Below are 17,920 nucleotides of genomic sequence, written 5' to 3'. Positions count from 1 at the left end.
AAAATGACGACTTAACAAAGGTGTATGTTTTCAGTTATGGATCCAAACAATTTTAAACCTAAACTTGTTCAACTGTCTTGATTCAAAACTTCAAATACTTTAATCTTTTCGTGATGTGATCTTCAGGTATAATAGATATTTGGAAATTGTACTTACAATATAGTATTTAAGTTTTGGACAACACCAATCTGAAACCGAACAACAAACAAAACAAACACCCCACCAACAGAGTTTTTGTAAACGTGGCTTTATTCTCGTTGTGCCGTGGGTGAAGGGGCTCTCAATGCCCCTGCCCAACAGTCTTCGAAACGCTGGATGGCTCAGAAGCCTGGTGGTTCTGGACAACTGCTAGATTATATTGCTTTAAAAAAAAAATAACTACAATACACTTCTATTACTTTATTCCTTCATCTCCTCACATTTTGTAATAAAAATCTAAAATATTTCTAGTAATCTCAAGTGTCTTGTATTTAAGTGTTGGCTTCTTTAAGATTTTTCAGAAATAAGTGCACTTCTACAGAGAAAATAATTTTGAAATAAAAAAAGAAATAATCATGATCATAGCAAAACAGTTGCTTTTGACTTTTCCGAATTTTAACAATTCAAAGAGAGGATGTGCCAAGGACCCTTTTCTGACCCTCAAGTAACTTATTTGTAGACTGCCAAAAGATAGGGGGCTAGCTCTCTCTCCTGCTGGCAGAGCCTGACTGGTGGATTAGCTTCTCAACACCGAAACAAAGTATGCTTCCAGATATTTTAAATGTACAGCTTGCACAGAGTTATGGGTGTGTTTAAGAGCTATGCTAGTATGGGAATAAAGGAGCCCCATCTTAAGCCTTAGCAACCAAAGAATGTATTTACTATTCCATAGTTGGCATTTTCAGCACACAGATGACTGGCCACCTATGGCTAATGGTCACACCTTACTTTGGACAGCCCAGGGTTTCATACACCTGCAGACTTAGCTGTTAATAACTGGTTCAACACAAAGGTTTTAATGAAAAAATACAAGTCTCTATTCAATCAGGAAACCAATACATCTGAATTATACACATTCTCTGAATCCTTAGAAAAACCCAAACCACCTTTTATAATAAAACATCCCTTGATTCAAAATAGAGATTAAGCTGGGCGGTGGTGGCGCACAACTGTAATCCCAGCGCTCTGGGAGGCAGAGGCAGGCAGATTTCTGAATTCGAGGCCAGCCTGGTCTACAAAGTGAGCTCCAGGACAGCCAGGGCTACACAGAGAAACCCTGTCTCGAAAAACCACATCAAAAAAACAAAACAAAACAAAACAAAACAAACAAACAAAAAAACAAAACCAAAATAGAGAGAGATTAAGAGAAAATGTCACTATGCGCGGTTAAGACAGGGTTTTATCACTTAAATTACATTATTCACCTAAAAGATGGGAAATGTATAATGGAAAAAAGTCTGTCTCAGGGATCTCTGCAAATTATTTGTGTAATTTGCTCCATGCCTCATAGTTTTGCTTTGATAGGCAGACATAGTCTTTAGGGGCATCTACACTGGCTTAGGCAACACTTCATGAGAGATTCTGGAAGAGTGGGTAGCCATGATAATGCCAGGGGAGGAGGCAACCAACAAAGCAAACTTCCCGAAATGCCTCTCCACCTCAGGAAACCTGCCTCTCAGGCTTTGACAACCACATCAGAAGATCAGACCAAGTGTTTGGTCCCTACCTCATGGAAACATAAGCTCGGTAATTCTTCTTTATACCAATCTCAACCTACCCCAGTTACCTGGACTTGACAGCATCCACCCTAGGTTAGGTAGTTATCACACCTGAGCTAGAGAATTTGGCAAGGTCTCCTATCCAACCTCATACTAGGAAAAAAACCCTCATACTAGGAAAATCCTATTCTAAAAGAAAAGGTTGGATTCCTACAGCCAGGGGTCTCTGCTGCTAAAGCACCCTTGAAACAGACAACTTAGAGAAGCTCATATACCCTGCAGATATTAAGGCAGCTAAAGTCTTCAGGGAGGCTTGTCCACCATTTTCAGTGCTTTCTCCAAATACTCAGCATAGGGTTGATCAGGTTACAGTTGAGCCAATATGTCAAAAGGTGGTGCTGATTGCCAGACTCAGCAGGAAATTAGGGACACACTGGGTGGCTTTAAAGGACTCCCCAAAATACATCAGGAGCTGATGGCCGTCATGAAAAAAGAAGTCACAAGTCCCATCAGGAGAGACATTCTTCCCATAAAGCCTCACTGCATCACATCACAGATGATAAACATTAGCCACTCCCTGAGAAGTTACTACAACTACAACTCACAAAACTACATCTCTTCAGAAAGTTGTTTCAGAATCAAAATGCTAAGTGAGAAAAGATGACGTAATCCTTGAGGAAACACCCCAATAATCTGGTTTTGACTTTTCTGCCTGTTCTCCATTCACATCCTCCCAGCCCACACCCACTTCCTTTATTTCATTATGGGCTTGAAGCACAGTGATGAGCTAACAGTGAACAGGGCTGGCCTCTGTCAAAGGTCTGTCACAGGGAGCACAGCGTCCCTGTAGAGCAGAGCTTCACTCTCTGCTGACAGCCACTGTCCAGGATCTTTGGTTCATTGGAAAACAATGGCACTAGTGCTATCGAGGGAACAAAGGGTCACCAGCATGACATGTACCACCTCTGCAGAAAGCCACAGTGAGTCCCACTCTGCTCTCCACAGTGTCCATTGACTTGATCAGAAGTTTGACATTTAAAAAAATAGTTTAATAAAAACACACTAGGTTCTACAAGCAGCTTTCATGGTCATTTCTGAAACTCAGCTCACCATCCTCCAACTAAAACAATGCTACGCCCTCTTGTTAGAAATGGAGTAGCTGACAATGACTCGGGTCCATCTCCCTGTGTGCACATCAACCGCCACTATCTCTCAGCACTGTCAGGCTTGGAGATGCTGGAGTGAAGGTGAGAGATGTCCTCACCCTGACAGAAGCTCATCTTCCTTACCACGGGGTCTGGGGTCTGCATGAGGGATCAACGGGAAATGCTAATGTCGGAGTCAGTGTCCTGAAGTTCCTTGGAGCCGCCGGGCAGAGACTGTCTTCATGTAGAGCCTACAATGCCAAACCAACGGCACAAATGTTCTAACAGCAGCTACAGAAGATGGCTTTTCACTGATTCTAGACCCATGGGCTCTACAGTGAAGCAGGGACACTAAGAGCAACCTCAGGCTGCCACAGGGCCGTCAGTGCTATGCAGTTCTGGCTGGATTAGTGTTGCAATCAGAAGCGCAGCACGTGGACAGGATTGACCTCTCAACATGCACGTAGGCAGTGCAGTTAGGAGGGAATGTCCGTTCCTTTTGTTCCAGTACCTTTGTATGATAAAGTTAATACAAAAAAAAAAAAAAAAAAAAAGCAGAGCAATTCCCATAGCCGTAGCAGCCTCAGATTCCCAAGCTGTAGTCGTTCCTCTGGCTGGAGCAGCACCGTCCTGGAGCGCCTGGTCAGCCTGGGGAGGCAGCTGCCTGAGTTCTGGCTGTGGGCGACTTGAACATCATAACTTCCCAGCTTTCATGTATGTGGGGATGGAGCCTCTCTGGGTCAGCCCTTCAAACCTTTTGTAGGTGTAATTGAGAAAAACCCAGTCTTTGGATTTGTAGTCGGGCTCTGTGGTATTCGGCACTAAAAAGAGAAGAAAGGCAACTAAGGACAAAGGGACTTCACTGGCTATGTGTCCGTCCCCTCACGGTGACTGCAGTGTGGATATGCTTGTGAACCTCTTACCTGGCTGTAAGATATCAGACTCAGGGAAGTCATCAAAGTTTGAGGTGTCATCTATACTCCGGATTTCTATAGGGATAGCTGCTGGTCTTTCCCTGCAAAAGGCAATTCGGCAGCCATGAGGAACTGTGTTCAGGGTTGCAGCGTCAGGAAGGTTGAGAACCACCCTTAGTTAACTAAGCACAAGAGGCAGTGCTGCCGCCTTTGAGAAGTCACTGCCTCTGCAGCTTCTCAGTGTGTCTTCCCTGGAGGTCACACTGTATGCGATTGTGATCATCATCTTCAACTCTAACTCTCCGACAAACCACTCCAGGAAAGTCTTGCCCACTGCAGCACAGGACAGGAAACCCAAGCTGTGGCTCTGAACATAGCTAAGTGGGTGTCAAGATGGTTGAGTGTCATTTTTTTACTAAAATGTTTTCATCTACTTGGAAGTTTCACAGAAAGACTTTCTCCTGCTTTCCCTCCAGTACTGGGCACAGAGCAGAGCTAGGCACGCCCCTGCCACCGAGCTCCAGGCCCAGCCCTTCATGCTCTGTTTATTTTTTAGGTGAACAGAGAAGGTATTTTACTGAAAAGTGGGAGGCAGGGAGGTCAGATCTATCTAAGTGACTTAGGGCTAGAATGCCAGTGAAGATTAGTAAATACCAAGACATCTACGAAAAGGGAGGGGCCATGCATTTGTGGTAAAATCTGGATGCAAAGTTTGTCAGTCACATACACTTTACAAGGACCAAAGAGGTTAGGTTAAAAAAAAATCTATTGACAAAAATGCATTTTTATGCTAAAAATATTTAACTATAAAAATAGTTAAAATGTCATTTAAAACTTTTAAAGTGGCCGTGCTGTGATGTTGCGCACCTTTAATTGCAGCACTCAGGGCAGAGACAGGCAGAACCTGATCTACATAGTGAGTTCCAGGATAGCCTGGGCTACACAGTGGAACCCAAACAACAATAAAAACCGAAAACAAAAGCCAACAACAATTCCCCCCAAACAAAAGCCTTTTAAAATATATTTATGTATTTACTTATTAAATGTACACAGGCACACCACACCATATCACAAATGTACAGGTCAGAGGGCCACATTCAGGAACTGGTTCTCTTTTTCTACCTTGGAGGACCCAGGAATTGAACTCAAGATTATCTGTCTTTTCCTGCTGAGTCACTCTAACAGCCCCTTATCAGCCTTAAAAAAAATTTTTTTTAATATTTCTTTAAAAAAAAGATTTGTTTACTATGCACAGAGTGTTCTGCCTACCTGTATGCCTACATACCCAGAAGAGGGCATCAGATCTCATTATAGATGGTTATAAGCCACCATGAGGTTGCCATGGATTGAACTCAGAACCTCTAGAAAAGCAGCCCGTATTCTTAACCTCTCAGCCATCTCTCCAGCCCTGAGGCTTTTTAGTTTTTCAACAAATACTTAAAGAATCTCTTAGGTACTAAGCATACCAGGTTATGAAAAGGCCTATACTGTCCATGCTTGTACAAGAATACTCAGTTGAGTGGAGAGAGCAGCGGGCCCTGGGCCTATTTTTATTTTTATTTTTTTGGTTTTTTGGATTTAGTTTTTTCGAGACAGGGTTTCTCTGTGTAGCCCTGGCTGTCCTGGAATGCACTCTGTAGACCAGGCTGGCCTCGAACTCAGAAATCCACCTGCCTCTGCCTCCCAGAGTGCTGGGATTACAGGCGTGCGCCACCACTGCCCGGCTTTTTTGGGGGGCCCTGGGCTTCTGTCACCCACCTTTCCGGTCCTAACTAGCAGTGAGTTTAGGCAGCCACACTCTGCTCTTCGACTGCTATGGAAGCAGCATGCTCTGTCTAGAAACTCTAGCTCAGACCCTATGAGACGGACATTAACAGTGCCTCGGGGTGAGATGAGAGATGCATAGGACAGGCTCATGAAAGTACTGGGCACACAGTGGGAAGTACTAGGCACACAGTGTGACCTCTAGGGAAGACACAGAGAAGCTGCAGAGGCAGTGACTTCTCAGAGGCGGCAGACTACCTCTTGCGCTTAGTCTAAGGGTGGTTCTCAACCTTCCTAACGCTGTGACCCTTTAACACAGTTCCTCAGGGGGTAGTGACCCCTCAACCATAAAATTATTTATGTTGCTACTTCATAACTGTGATTTTGCTACTGTTAGGAATCACAACAGAAATCTGTGTTTTACGATGGTCTCAGGTGGCTGCTGTGAAAGGGTCATTCAATTCACAAAGGGGTCATGATCATCAGGTTGAGAACCACGAGTCTAGAAGAAACAGAAGTGCACTAACCACCAAATCCAGAAGTTGGTGTCTGTTATCTCAGGGTGCAGAACGTACCTTATGTGCCCCCAGTCTACACCCTCAAAGAACGGATGACCTTTGATCTCTTCCACACCACCATTCCCAATTCTGTTTTCAGAATCAGTACAAAATCTAGAAAGGAAAACCAATTACCAACCACACTTTTCACCTTAAACACTCTAATTGTTATTACTTTGAATGTTTTTAGAAAGCATTTTAATTTACATATTGAAGCTACTGTGGGAAATACAGAGAAAGTACAAATTACCCATAAACCTTTAAAGATAACTGGCAAACATTCCAAAGCTACTTTTCATCTTATAATAATAGTAATGTAATAGTAATGTAATAATATTAACTAGTAATTCAATAATAAAATGTAATAATATTGTTAACACAATAATAATTATTTTACGACCTTTCCTTCACTGACTATACTAAGAACATTTTGTAATGCTGCTCAATATTTTCCTGTGAGGAAACTTTTTGAGATCTGCATACAGAGATATCAGACTCTTCTATCCACTGCTACTGCTGGAGACTTATACAAGTTTCAATTTTTCACAGCTGAAATAACATAAGAAATATACCTAACTCTTTACCCCTACACGGTTATATGTCCAATTAAAAGTGAGACTGCTGGGTCAAAGGTCATGGCCAGCTTAACAATTTCATTCCACATGCTGCCGGCTGGCCATTCCCAAGGGCCGTCACAACTCAGCAGGCTTCCACTTGAGGTCCTGTGCACTTCTATAACAAGAGCTCCTGACCATTGATTCTCCCTTTCTCTCTGATGCACTGAGTCCTTGCAATCTAACAGGAGTGACACTTTGCTAATAATATCACCAGGAAGTCCAACAAGATCTCTTCTCTCTTTTGAACACCATCTTCCCACAAACTTCTTTTAAAGTGCTTGCATTTTGAGGGTCTGGGTTCAATTCCTAGCACCCATGCTGGGTGGCTCACAACTATGCAACTTCAGCTCTAAGGGATCTTCTGGCCCCCATGGGCAAAGGGTACCCACATACTTACATATAAAAATAAACAAAATCTTTATTTTTAGAGTTTGAATTTTGTAAAACCTTTCTTTACACTGACCCCTTTGACTAATCGAATCAGTGGTGTTTTCCCCCTAGACCTCCCCTGCCTCTGAGACACTGACCATTCGTGCATTTGTCAGGTTTGAAGAGCCACTGACCTGAGAATCAAGTCCTTGGCTTTCTCAGAGACGGGCACTTCAGGAGGAAATGCCAGTGTCTCCTTCCAGCTCATAACTTTTCTGTAAGTTTCTTGAGGTGTCTCGGAGCAGAAAGGTGGAAAGCCTGGGCATCAGAGAATCAACAATTTATCAGCTTTTTGATCAATTCAAGCAGACCTACATACAGTATGTGCCACAAGAAACGAAATAGCCCTGTGTGCTCTAAAGCAACATTGCAGGCATCAACTTACTATAAAATTACTAATAAAGTCCATATGAATTTAAAACCCTACTTCACTGTATCTGAGCCCTGAATTTCCCACTTGATAAAGGAAGCTAAGCTAATAACTGCCTCCTACCACAAGATCCCTGGGCAGTTTACTGGGTATTTATCACTATGTATTTAACTCTGATAAACGTGAGATATAGGTTCAAAATGACTGTGCTTTATTTGTCTTTAATAGCTGTAATATGTTCAAACAATGGCACCAAAAGATGTGTACCATCATAAAATCAGAACCTACCTATCAGCATCTCATACATAATCACTCCCAAGGACCACCAGTCACAGAGCTTGTTGTAGCCAGTCTGCATGAACACTTCTGGAGCAATGTAGTCTGGTGTTCCGACTGTGGAGTAAGCCTGCAAAAAAGCAGCAGTGTGTCAACCCGGCATTCTGAGCCACTTATAAAACCTCTGAGTGTGGCTGACTACAGGAGGCACTGGACAGAGGAAGCAAGTTTTCAGTCATAGGTGACTGTGTGCTACATGTAAAGCTGACAGAGGCTGAGCCAGGCACTATGCATACAACACAGGACCTTGGCCCCAGGAGAGGCCCAGAGGAAATAAAAGGCTGAGTCCGGTGGGCCTGACGTCTCTGCTCACTACTTATGAGCTTCTGGGCTCTCGGAACCCAGCACTGCTTACCAAAGATCTAGGTGAGAGAACCTACAACAGCTCAGTCTGAGGATAAAACAAGAAAAGGAACAGGCTCTGTAAGCTAGAGACCCCTCCTTGTAACTTAGTTCCAGGCATCTCAGCAGGAGCTGTCTGAATGCTCCTTCTTGATCCACATCAGATCCTAAAAAATGACTCCTTACAGACAGCAGCTCTCAAGGAGGGACACCATTCTAGGAACCAGTGGACACCTGTGACAGCAGATTGTCATTTCAAGGACCTGGAGGACCTCAAGACTGGCAGTTGGTGGCTGAAGGAATTTCCTGCACCGAACATCAATGAACTCACCTGTGCTTTTCCCTTGGGAGCCGATGACCCTCAGCCAACAGAAGAGTCCCTGTGCACACACAGGTAGAAGCTGCTGCACAGAACGCTCTGTTAGTGGGAGAAATCCTCTGCTGTGTTTTTATTTACTTTTAAAATACGGTTTCAAAACTCAGGATGCCCCTGCCTCAGTCTCGTGGGATTACGGGTGAGCAACGTGTTTTTAAACAGTATTCACTTCTTCCCCTTTAAAAATAGCATGTCTGCAATATTTTTCTCAAATGTAAAATCTGATTTAAAAATAGAATGTTTTTCTTAATGCACAGCTAAGCACATTTCTAAATCTCTGAAAGTTTACTAGAAAATGAAGGTTGTCACTACTTGGCAAATGAGTTCAAAAATGCAAAAGGTATATTTAATTGTGCTGGAGGCGCCAGACTGCTGCTGCCTCTCAGTCTAGCGTGCTCCCAGGGGAATGGGAAGTTGGCAGCTTCTTCATTGTTTCCTTGAACTGAAGAAATACTGACAAAGGTGTCTGCACACGCTAGGCATTGTATGAGAAACTAGGAAAACAAGTCAAAGCCACTTTCCTAATCATAAATGTTCACATCCGGGTTAACTACAGAAATGCAAAGAGGAAGGAAGCAGTTCTTATATTCATTAAAGCCCAGAGGGAAATGGCACAGGGTGAGAAACGGCCCTGAAATTCAACCCTAAGGGGCTGGCTTGCCTGCTAACACTGTTCCACACCCCAGGCTTCCTGTTCCCTTGATTAACTGTACAGACTGGTGCTGTAGGAAGAGCAGTTAAGTGCACAGCAGGGCAAGGAGAACACTGGCTACAAAAGTAGAGCTGTTCTTCTGTGGGTCTCTGTAGAAGTAAGGGGAAGGGCCACAGTGGAAACAGACAGGAGTCAAAGGAAGGTTTGAGTTAAACCAGCCGAATCACAAACACCAGAATAAGAATCACAGATTTCAGCTGGTTAAGATACCAAGAGGATGCCGGGCGGTGGTGGCGCACGCCTGTAATCCCAGCACTCTGGGAGGCAGAGGCAGGAGGATTTCTGAGTTCCAGGCCAGCCTGGTCTACAGAGTGAGTTCCAGGACAGCCAGGGCTACACAGAGAAACCCTGTCTCGAAAAACAAAACAAAACAAAACAAACAAAACAAAACAAAAAAAGAAAAAAAAACCAAAAGATACCAAGAGGACCTGGTAACAGACGTAGGATCTGAAGAAAAGGCCAGTGCTGGGGGTACCTGCAGCTCCATGACACTGTGTCCTTGGGAATGTCGGTGAGGCTCCGCTACTCTTCTATGTTTGCTTCTAAGGTTGCTAACTCACAGAGACTACTTCCAAGAAAACCCCAGACATCCCACTGACAGTGAACCACATGTAGCTACAGTTTCTTGCCTGTGGCTGTGAGAACAGCTTAGTGTAGTTAACCTGAGCCATCTGCAAGGTAGAGGACGGCAGGCCGGGCAAGTGCCTAACAGCTGACAGACAATCATGGGCAGTAACTAAGAAAGCTGGAGTCAGACACCACCAGAGGGCTCAGACCACAACTAAATGGGTGAACAGAGTGTGACGTTCATGCTCATCTGCCTAGTTGGCCAGGGGAACACATAGTGTGGGTCCTCACCTGGCTCAGCCCGGGACAGCCCAGAGAACTGGCCTGTCTCAGCAACCACTTCAGCCTTTTTCAGTTTCTGCCACAGCCCTAAAAGATCCTTAAATGAGGAATTTTAACAGCCTTTTCTAAGGACAACACCACCACCAGCACCTCCTCCTCCTCTTCCTCTTCCACCACCAGCACCAGCGCCTCCTCCCAACTCCCTCCAAGTTTCTCTCACTTTTCTTCAGTTTCTCACTTAACAAAACATGCTGAGTCCCACAATGTCTGAGTCTTTAATCTTCTGTGATGGGAGAAAGTGTGATCTAGAGTCACTGTCCCATTGACCTTCAGTGACCCTAGGTCTGACCCAGAGTCAAGCAGGGCCCACCCACTGCACTCAGCCTGCACCAGTCAGTGTACTGAATCAGAGACGCGCTATCTTCTGGGCCAGGGTACAGCACTCTTGACAAACTCACCAGCTGTCTCCTGTTCTTCTTCCATGTCTCTGCTTTCCGCTTCGAGTTCATGTTCTGAAATGCTAATTTCAACAAGACACAAGTGTAACCAGAGGGGGAAACTGACCACACCTACATCTAAACTTCCCGCAGCTCAGGGAGAAGGGAGCCTCCCGTTCTCACACAACCAAAGTTTCAAAACTACAAAGTTTCAACCAATGAGCAAATGCAAACTTACAGAAGTCGCTTGGTGGGTTGTGTGTGAGATTTCTGTAGAATTCAGTTCTGTGAGCTTTCTTTAACCCAGTGCACAAACCAAAATCAGATAATTTTACATGTCCCTAAAACAACAACAAATTCTAGTAAGACAAATTATGTTAACTCTCAAAACAACAACAAAAATTTCCTATAAATCTTTAATGAAGTTATTATAAAAATCATTACTTAGAACACTACACATAGCTGAATGTGAGATTATGCATATTTGAGGATTTTTTTCTTTTTTACAAAGGGAAAACAGAGTTTTTAAAAGCCAATTTCTCCATGATGGTCACTTTCTAAGAAAAAACTTCATTAACCCACAAGAACCTAAACCTCAGCTATGATCTGCAGCCAGGACCCTGGCAGCACTGCACGGCCCAACCAAAGCCCAGGGCTCTCTCTGCTCCTCACATGCCTTGGCATCCAGTAAAAGGTTGTCTGGCTTAATGTCCCGGTGGATGAAGCCCAGCTGGTGAATTGCGTCGATCGCCAAGACAGTCTCTGAGATGTAGAACTGTGTCTCCTCTTCTGTTAAGGTGTCCTTCTTCATCAGCAAGGTCATCATGTCACCTGAGAAAGACAAAGTACCACCTTATGAAAACAGAGACTACGCCTGTTGTTTGTTTTTGAGCTAGGGCCTTGGGTAGCCTGGGATGACTTGGAACTCATAAAGCAGCTAAGAGTGACCTTGAACATCTCATCCTCCTGTGCCCACCCACTCTGTCCTAACATACTCCTTAGCAAAGCTGCCTCTGCAGGGCTCACTGGCAGGTGCCTACAGCTTTAACCTTCACTGGGCGAGACAAGGAACTCTGAAGCCTCAGTCTCAGATCCATTTTTTTTATGAATTTTAGTTATTGTGCTTGGAAACTTAGTACTGGTATTATGGCTCTTCTATATGTTCTTGTATGTATAGACTATGTCAGATTTTCAGTTTTATAATATGCCCAGTACCTGCAAACACCCTGCAAAATGCATGCCATGGGTACAGTGGGGAGCACGTAGAGCTATCGGGAGCAGAGCTGCCGTTCAGAAACATGAAGAATGAACAAGTACGCCTAGAAACCAGCATCTTGTCTTTCCGTTCTGTATACAGGGTTACTGTATGTACTTTACAGTACATGGGCTACCATGAGCACAGAATGACAGTACTTAACATGTCAACTGAATAGTCCTTCAAAATCACATGATTTTTAGCCAAATCATCTGCCATTATTCTGAAAGTAAATACCGAAAAACAATGCTTAGGTATAAAATTCAATGGTCAAACTAGCTGACGTTATTGCTACATGTGCAGATGAACTTACTAATCTGTAGATGAGCTCAAGTCTGTCTTGCCACTATTTACCTCCAGGAAGAAATTCCATGATGAGATAGAGATTCCGTTTGTCCTGAAAACTGTAGAACATCTTCACCACCCAGGCTCCATCTGCTTCCACCAAAATGTCTCTTTCTGCTCTGATATGAGCCACCTAGATGAATATATTTTGAAGAGATAATAGACCTCTTCCAATTATCCATGCCTAAGGGTCATGTAGGAAATCTGTAGTTTTAGAAAGGACTGAAACATACAGATGTTCATGTTCTTATTAAATATGCAAAACCAAGGAGCAGTTTGTTTTAGCTTTCTCTTTAAGCCTCGAGGGTGAATGGATTTTGTAACTCTGTAAAGGCAGCAGATTCTTATTTGCTATGTGACGGGACTAGAGGTCTTCTAGGAAGAGGCATCAGGAATGCTCCTGTGCCTGCCCTTCCTGCAGTCACCAAAGAAGAAAGCAACCATTAGAAACTAAAACCTAGGGGCTGGAGAGATGATGGCTCAGTGGTTAAGAGCATTGACTGTTCTTCCAAAGGCCCTGAGTTCAAACCCCAGCAACTACATGGTGGCTTACAACCATCCATAATGAGATCTGATTCCCTCTTCTGGGGTGTCAGAAGACAGCTACAGTGTGTTTACATATTACAATAAATAAATCTTTAAAAAAAAAAAAAAAGAAGAAGAAGAAGAAGAAACTGAAACCTAGGGCACTTGTTGATTTTGAATGGAACCACCACCAGGCAAAGGCTTCTGTGCTTACAGCCTCCACCCTGTGTTGTTTTCTAATAGCAACTGAGCAAACTAACACAGAGATTATAAAGTAGAAGATACTGAAATTTAAATCTAAGAATTGAAAACACTAAATAGACTATCAAGTTTAGTAATTACCTAGCACACTGGATTTCTTTTTAACATTCTCAACATTAACACTACTCTGAGCCCTTGCCACAGGAGGCCCTTGGTGCTGCACATGTGGTGAGACACACCTGCTCTTTCTCAAGCATGTCAGCTTTCCTCAGGATCTTCATGGCATAGATGTGCCCCGTGTCCTTCTTCTGGACCAGCCGCACCTAGAACACAAACATAAATGCTGGAACAGTGGAGGAGTTTCCTTTGCTGAACCATGGAATTTACCAGTGATATAATATCAAAGAAATTACACCTAGATACACTCTGGTGTATTCCCAGCCGGTCTTGAGCTTTTTATTATGTAGTTGAGGATGTGCTTGGACTTCTGATCCTCCTGCCTCAGGTATGCCATTACACCTGGCTCTGTGGTGCTGAGTCAGATGCAGGGCTTTGTGGATACTAGGCAAGCATGCTTACCAACTGACTTATGATCCCAGAGCCTAGTAACTACATTTAAACATCTTACAGCATCTACTTTCAACAGTGGTGACTTGAACAAAGCAGCTCACCTCTCCGAAAGCTCCTCTTCCTATCACCTTCAGAGACTCAAAGTCATCTAGACCAAGTCTGGTCCTCTTAAGGCGTAAGAACTCTGTTTCTTTACGAGCATGCTGTGATCGGCGTAACTTTTTCTATCAAACAAGAATTTGAAAAGATGATTTTAAAACAGGCTGTTTCAAAGGTCTGTGCAATGCTGGTGGCTGGAGATGGCTCGGAGGCTAAGATGTGTGGTGCTCTTGCAGAACACACAAGCTGGGCGCCCAGCACCCACGCTTACCTCCAGCGCACTCTGGCCCCTTCAAGCATTGCACTCTCACGCACAGATCCACACCCCCACACAAATAATTTTAAATAAACGAATAGAGGTATGTCTTAATTATTACATGTTTGTCAATAACCTATTTTCCTAAAACAAGAATTTATTTATTAAGCAAGGGAAGAATTTAAAAGTCTTAAGAAAACATTCTGTGCCCTCAGAAGTAGACTTTACGGACTATAATGTCTTCAGTAGTTAACTATAAATGTATATCACTGCCTTCTGAGTGGTGACTGAACTCACAGAAATAAACCCTAGAAACACAAACAAGAGGAACACTCTGACGTGTGTGTATGTACTCTGACATGGGCTTGCTTATTTATTTTTGAAACAAACCTCACTGAGTACTCACGCCTGCCTCCTGTCCTAGGTCGTGAGTGCTGAGATTACAGCACCAGGGCTCTGATTCTTCTGTCATTCATTTTTAATCTGTCAGGAAATCTCCAACTCTTTACTTTTGCAGGTGCCATCACAGCTACTGAAACCCACAACTTGAAAGTCATGAAACAGCAGCGTTTCCATGGAGAGTTACTTAGAGTAAAACTGATTCTTGCATAAAATTCAGCAAACAGCTTAACTTAATATAACGTTCTAAAGACATAAAATTCCAAAAATAACTAGGCCTGATGGCACACGCCTTCAATCCCAGCACTCACTCAGGAAGGGAGGCAGATGGATCTCTGTGATTCCCAGTTCAAAAACAAACCAAACCCCACAAACCAACCAACCCCCTAAATCCTCCAAGTCAGAAACCCCACAGCAATAATGACTCAACAAAGATAACAAAATAAGAATTATTAATTAGCAACATTTTTAAATGTTGCATTGGTGTCATTCATTTTCTTGTCCTAACCTCACTGACCTCTCATCTAATAAAATTCAAGTTCATGACACAGGGATAGTTCCCCAGAGAGGCAGCACACAGTGGAATAAGAAAGTCACTGAAGGTATTCAACTCCACCTCACGTACTGTGGCCCCATCAGCCTCTCACAGACTGAGCTCAGGTGACAAATTACAGCACTGCTGTCCTCTCAGACACACGGCTCCCAATGCAGTTCGCAGCTGATTCACTCCCTATCCTGCTCCTGTCTGTGTAACTTTAGAGGTCTGGTTAGGTATCTAATTAGAAGTCTGGGCATCACCAAAACAGAATTCTAACACTTGTAACAGAGGAAGCAGCAAGCAAGAAACTATGTCAGGAATTCACACAGCTCAATGAAGGTACATTGAATATTTTCTTTTAAATTTATTTTATGCATGTGGATATTTTGCCTAAATGAATGTCTGTTATAATGACAAGTTACAAATGGTTGTAAGCTGCCATGGAAGTGTTATGAATTGAACCTGAGCCCTCTGCAAGAGCAGCCAGTGTGCTTAACTGCTGAGCTATATCTCTCTAGCCCACAATTTCATTCATGTGTGTGTGTGTGTGTGTGTGTGCACATGCATGTACATGCGTGTCTGGGTAAGAACAACATAATAAAGGAAATGAAGATACAGCAAACTATCCGTATCTAGCAGCTAGTTTAAAAAGTAAACTGCACTTGTCTTGGAGTTGGGGAAACTTTACCTTTAAATAGTTTAATACGCTGAAATCACACATCTATATCATTATAAAGGCAAAGGTGGAGCTCACAGCACAGTGTGGTCCATGCTTTCTTCTCTTACAGGAACCTACCACCAGCTGTTCCGTGCTTGGGGGTAGAAGTTCTGACAAGGAGCTTGCTTTAAGTTCCCAAACTGGAGTTCTCTTTAGAAGGTACTTGGAGGCACTCTAGCACTGTGTCCCTCATGGTAATACAAAAGCTTGTTTTAATTTAATTGCATGTGATGGATGAACATAAGAATATGAAAGACGGTTTAAAAGTTTTCCTTTTCATGGTTACAGAATAGCACAATTCTGTTTAGCTACAGAAACCTGTCTCATCTGAACAGGAGAGACCTTACTGTGCAGTTTCACAAAATGTGCTTACAATCTAGACAAGAGTCTACCAAAACCCAAAACAACAACAAAAATGAGTCACTGGTTATCTGATAGGTGCTCCCGTCTACCAGGGCACGGCCCCTCAACAACAAAGGGGGACTGCAGTGGACGTCACACCGTTTCCTATAGAACACTGGGCCCAGGAAAATCTACCCAGTGATTTTAGCCCTGCAGTGGGTACTGCAGTCCAGGGGTGAAAAAGCAATGGCGGAGTTTTAAAGTTTTAAGCCCATGGAAAGCACTTGCTGTGTCTGCTCAGAGGGTGTCCTAAAGCTAGCTCTGTGACCCCCTCCCTCCTGCTGCTGCATGGCTGTCTTCTGCAGTTTAAATCACTTATTTTGGTTTTCCATTAATAAACATCCACTCTGATGATTCTTGAAGTAATATATATTCTCACCTTGTGTTTTGAATCAGTCTCACTCTCCCTCCCTAGTGCTAAGATCACAGACTCCATTCCTTTTCAAATGGATAAGAATCTCAATCTGCAGTACGTCAAGGTGTTTATAAAACAGAAAGGGTATTTCAAAGTTTTGAGATATTAAAGGGTTCCACAAACAAGTTTGTCTTGGCCACTGTTTGTTGTAATGGTCACAATTTAATGGTTTCACAGCACACTGTGAACTATTTCACAGACCATTTTCTATTATAGAATGAATTAAGGGTATTAGTTTTCATTAGAAACTACATTTGAAGGTAACTCAGTCGGTAAAGTGCTTACCTCAAAGACACAGAGACCTTCCTTAGATGAACACCCACAATCTAGATCTAAATGCCAGGCGTGACGGAATGTACACAAGCTCAGCACCAGGGAGGCACAGGTGCGCCTCTGAGGCCAGTCGGCCACAGCCAAGCCTGGTTCCACAGCCAAGCCTGGTTAGTGAGCTCTAGGTCAACAAGGAGGTAAGCAGTAGACAGTACTGCTGGACTGAGACCCCAGCTACCACATGCACTCCATATCCACATTGCTTAAGAAACTTAGTCTTTTTTTATTATTTATTTATTTATTTATTTATTTATTTATTTATTTATTTATTTATTTTGAGAGACAGGGTTTCTCTGTATAGCCCTGGCTGTCCTGGAACTCACTCTATAGACCAGGCTGGCCTCGAACTCAGAAATCTGTCTGCCTCTGCCTCCCAAAGTGCTGGGATTATAGACAGGCACCACCACCGCCCGGCGTCTTTTTTTTTTTTAAAGAAACAAGAAATTCCAATCCCTTATACTGATAGTTTCAGCACCAAGGGTGAGAAAATTTGCTGTTTTTCTATACAACATCTTCAAGGCCCTAGCACAGGGCCTAACAATAAACACAGGCACTTTACAGAAAAAAAAAATGGGATGTTTAAAAACAGATATTATGAGCCATCATCTTTTAGAAGCAAAATGAGTTGACATTTTCTACAAAAAGGACTCAAGGAGCTGAAGGGGTTTGCAGCTCCACAGAAAGAACAACAATATGAACCAACCAGTACTCCCCAGAGCTCCCAGGGACTAAACCATCAACCAAAGGGTACACATGGAGGGACCCATGGCTCCAACCACATGGGTAGTAGAGGATGGCCTGGTCGGACATCAGTGAGAGGAGAGGCCCTTGGGCCAGTGTAGGGGAATGCCAGGACAGAGAAGCAGGAGTGGGTGGGTTAGTGATCAGGAGGAGGGGATGGGGGTGGTAAAGGGGGTTTTCAGAGGGCAAAAGTGGAAAGTGGATAACATTTGAGAGAGAGAGAGAGAGAGAGAGAGAGAGAGAGAGAGAGAGAGAGAGAGAGAGAGAGAGAGAGAGAGAGAATGAATGAGACTATAAAGGAAATAAAAAAATATCTAATAATCACTAATGTCCACCAGGGGGCACCACAAAGCCAGGCCTTCTCAGACAGTTCCTGACTCCCAAGTACTCCTCTCATCACTTGGTTGTATTTTTAAAAGCAGGTCAATTTATACAAACTCCAGGCTTCCAGATCTTCTTGCACAACAGGAAACTAGCCACAATGGGCTAATCTGTCACCTGACATGGGTAATCCCGAGCTCTTGGTATCTGACAAATGGGCAGGTCTTCACTAACATAAAGTGTGAGGAACAAACCTTAAA

At 43.3% G+C, this 17,920-nt stretch overlaps 1 protein-coding gene across 8 annotated transcripts in view; it reads right to left on the bottom strand.

The window, feature by feature from the left end:
* Window positions 1-362: 362 nt before the first annotated feature.
* Window positions 363-17,920, bottom strand: part of Stk38l (serine/threonine kinase 38 like) — a 55,779-nt gene continuing 38,221 nt past the window's right edge. For all 8 annotated transcript variants that reach the window (XM_052175286.1, XM_052175287.1, XM_052175293.1 and 5 more), the window contains 11 exons: window positions 13,543-13,665; window positions 13,111-13,194; window positions 12,155-12,278; window positions 11,222-11,376; window positions 10,784-10,886; window positions 10,567-10,628; window positions 7,782-7,899; window positions 7,258-7,381; window positions 6,096-6,191; window positions 3,766-3,857; window positions 363-3,663 (listed from right to left, as the gene is read on the bottom strand). In XM_052175286.1, coding sequence (XP_052031246.1) covers window positions 3,536-3,663; window positions 3,766-3,857; window positions 6,096-6,191; window positions 7,258-7,381; window positions 7,782-7,899; window positions 10,567-10,628; window positions 10,784-10,886; window positions 11,222-11,376; window positions 12,155-12,278; window positions 13,111-13,194; window positions 13,543-13,665 — 1,209 coding nt within the window. In that variant the 3' untranslated portion in view covers window positions 363-3,535. The remainder of the gene's footprint in view (window positions 3,664-3,765; window positions 3,858-6,095; window positions 6,192-7,257; window positions 7,382-7,781; window positions 7,900-10,566; window positions 10,629-10,783; window positions 10,887-11,221; window positions 11,377-12,154; window positions 12,279-13,110; window positions 13,195-13,542; window positions 13,666-17,920) is intronic.

This window comes from Apodemus sylvaticus, chromosome 2, assembly GCF_947179515.1.
Source record: "Apodemus sylvaticus chromosome 2, mApoSyl1.1, whole genome shotgun sequence".
In the NCBI taxonomy this organism is placed as follows: Eukaryota; Metazoa; Chordata; class Mammalia; order Rodentia; family Muridae; genus Apodemus; species Apodemus sylvaticus.
The sequence above is the reverse complement of the archived record's forward strand: the minus strand, read 5'-3'. Positions and strand labels throughout refer to the sequence as shown.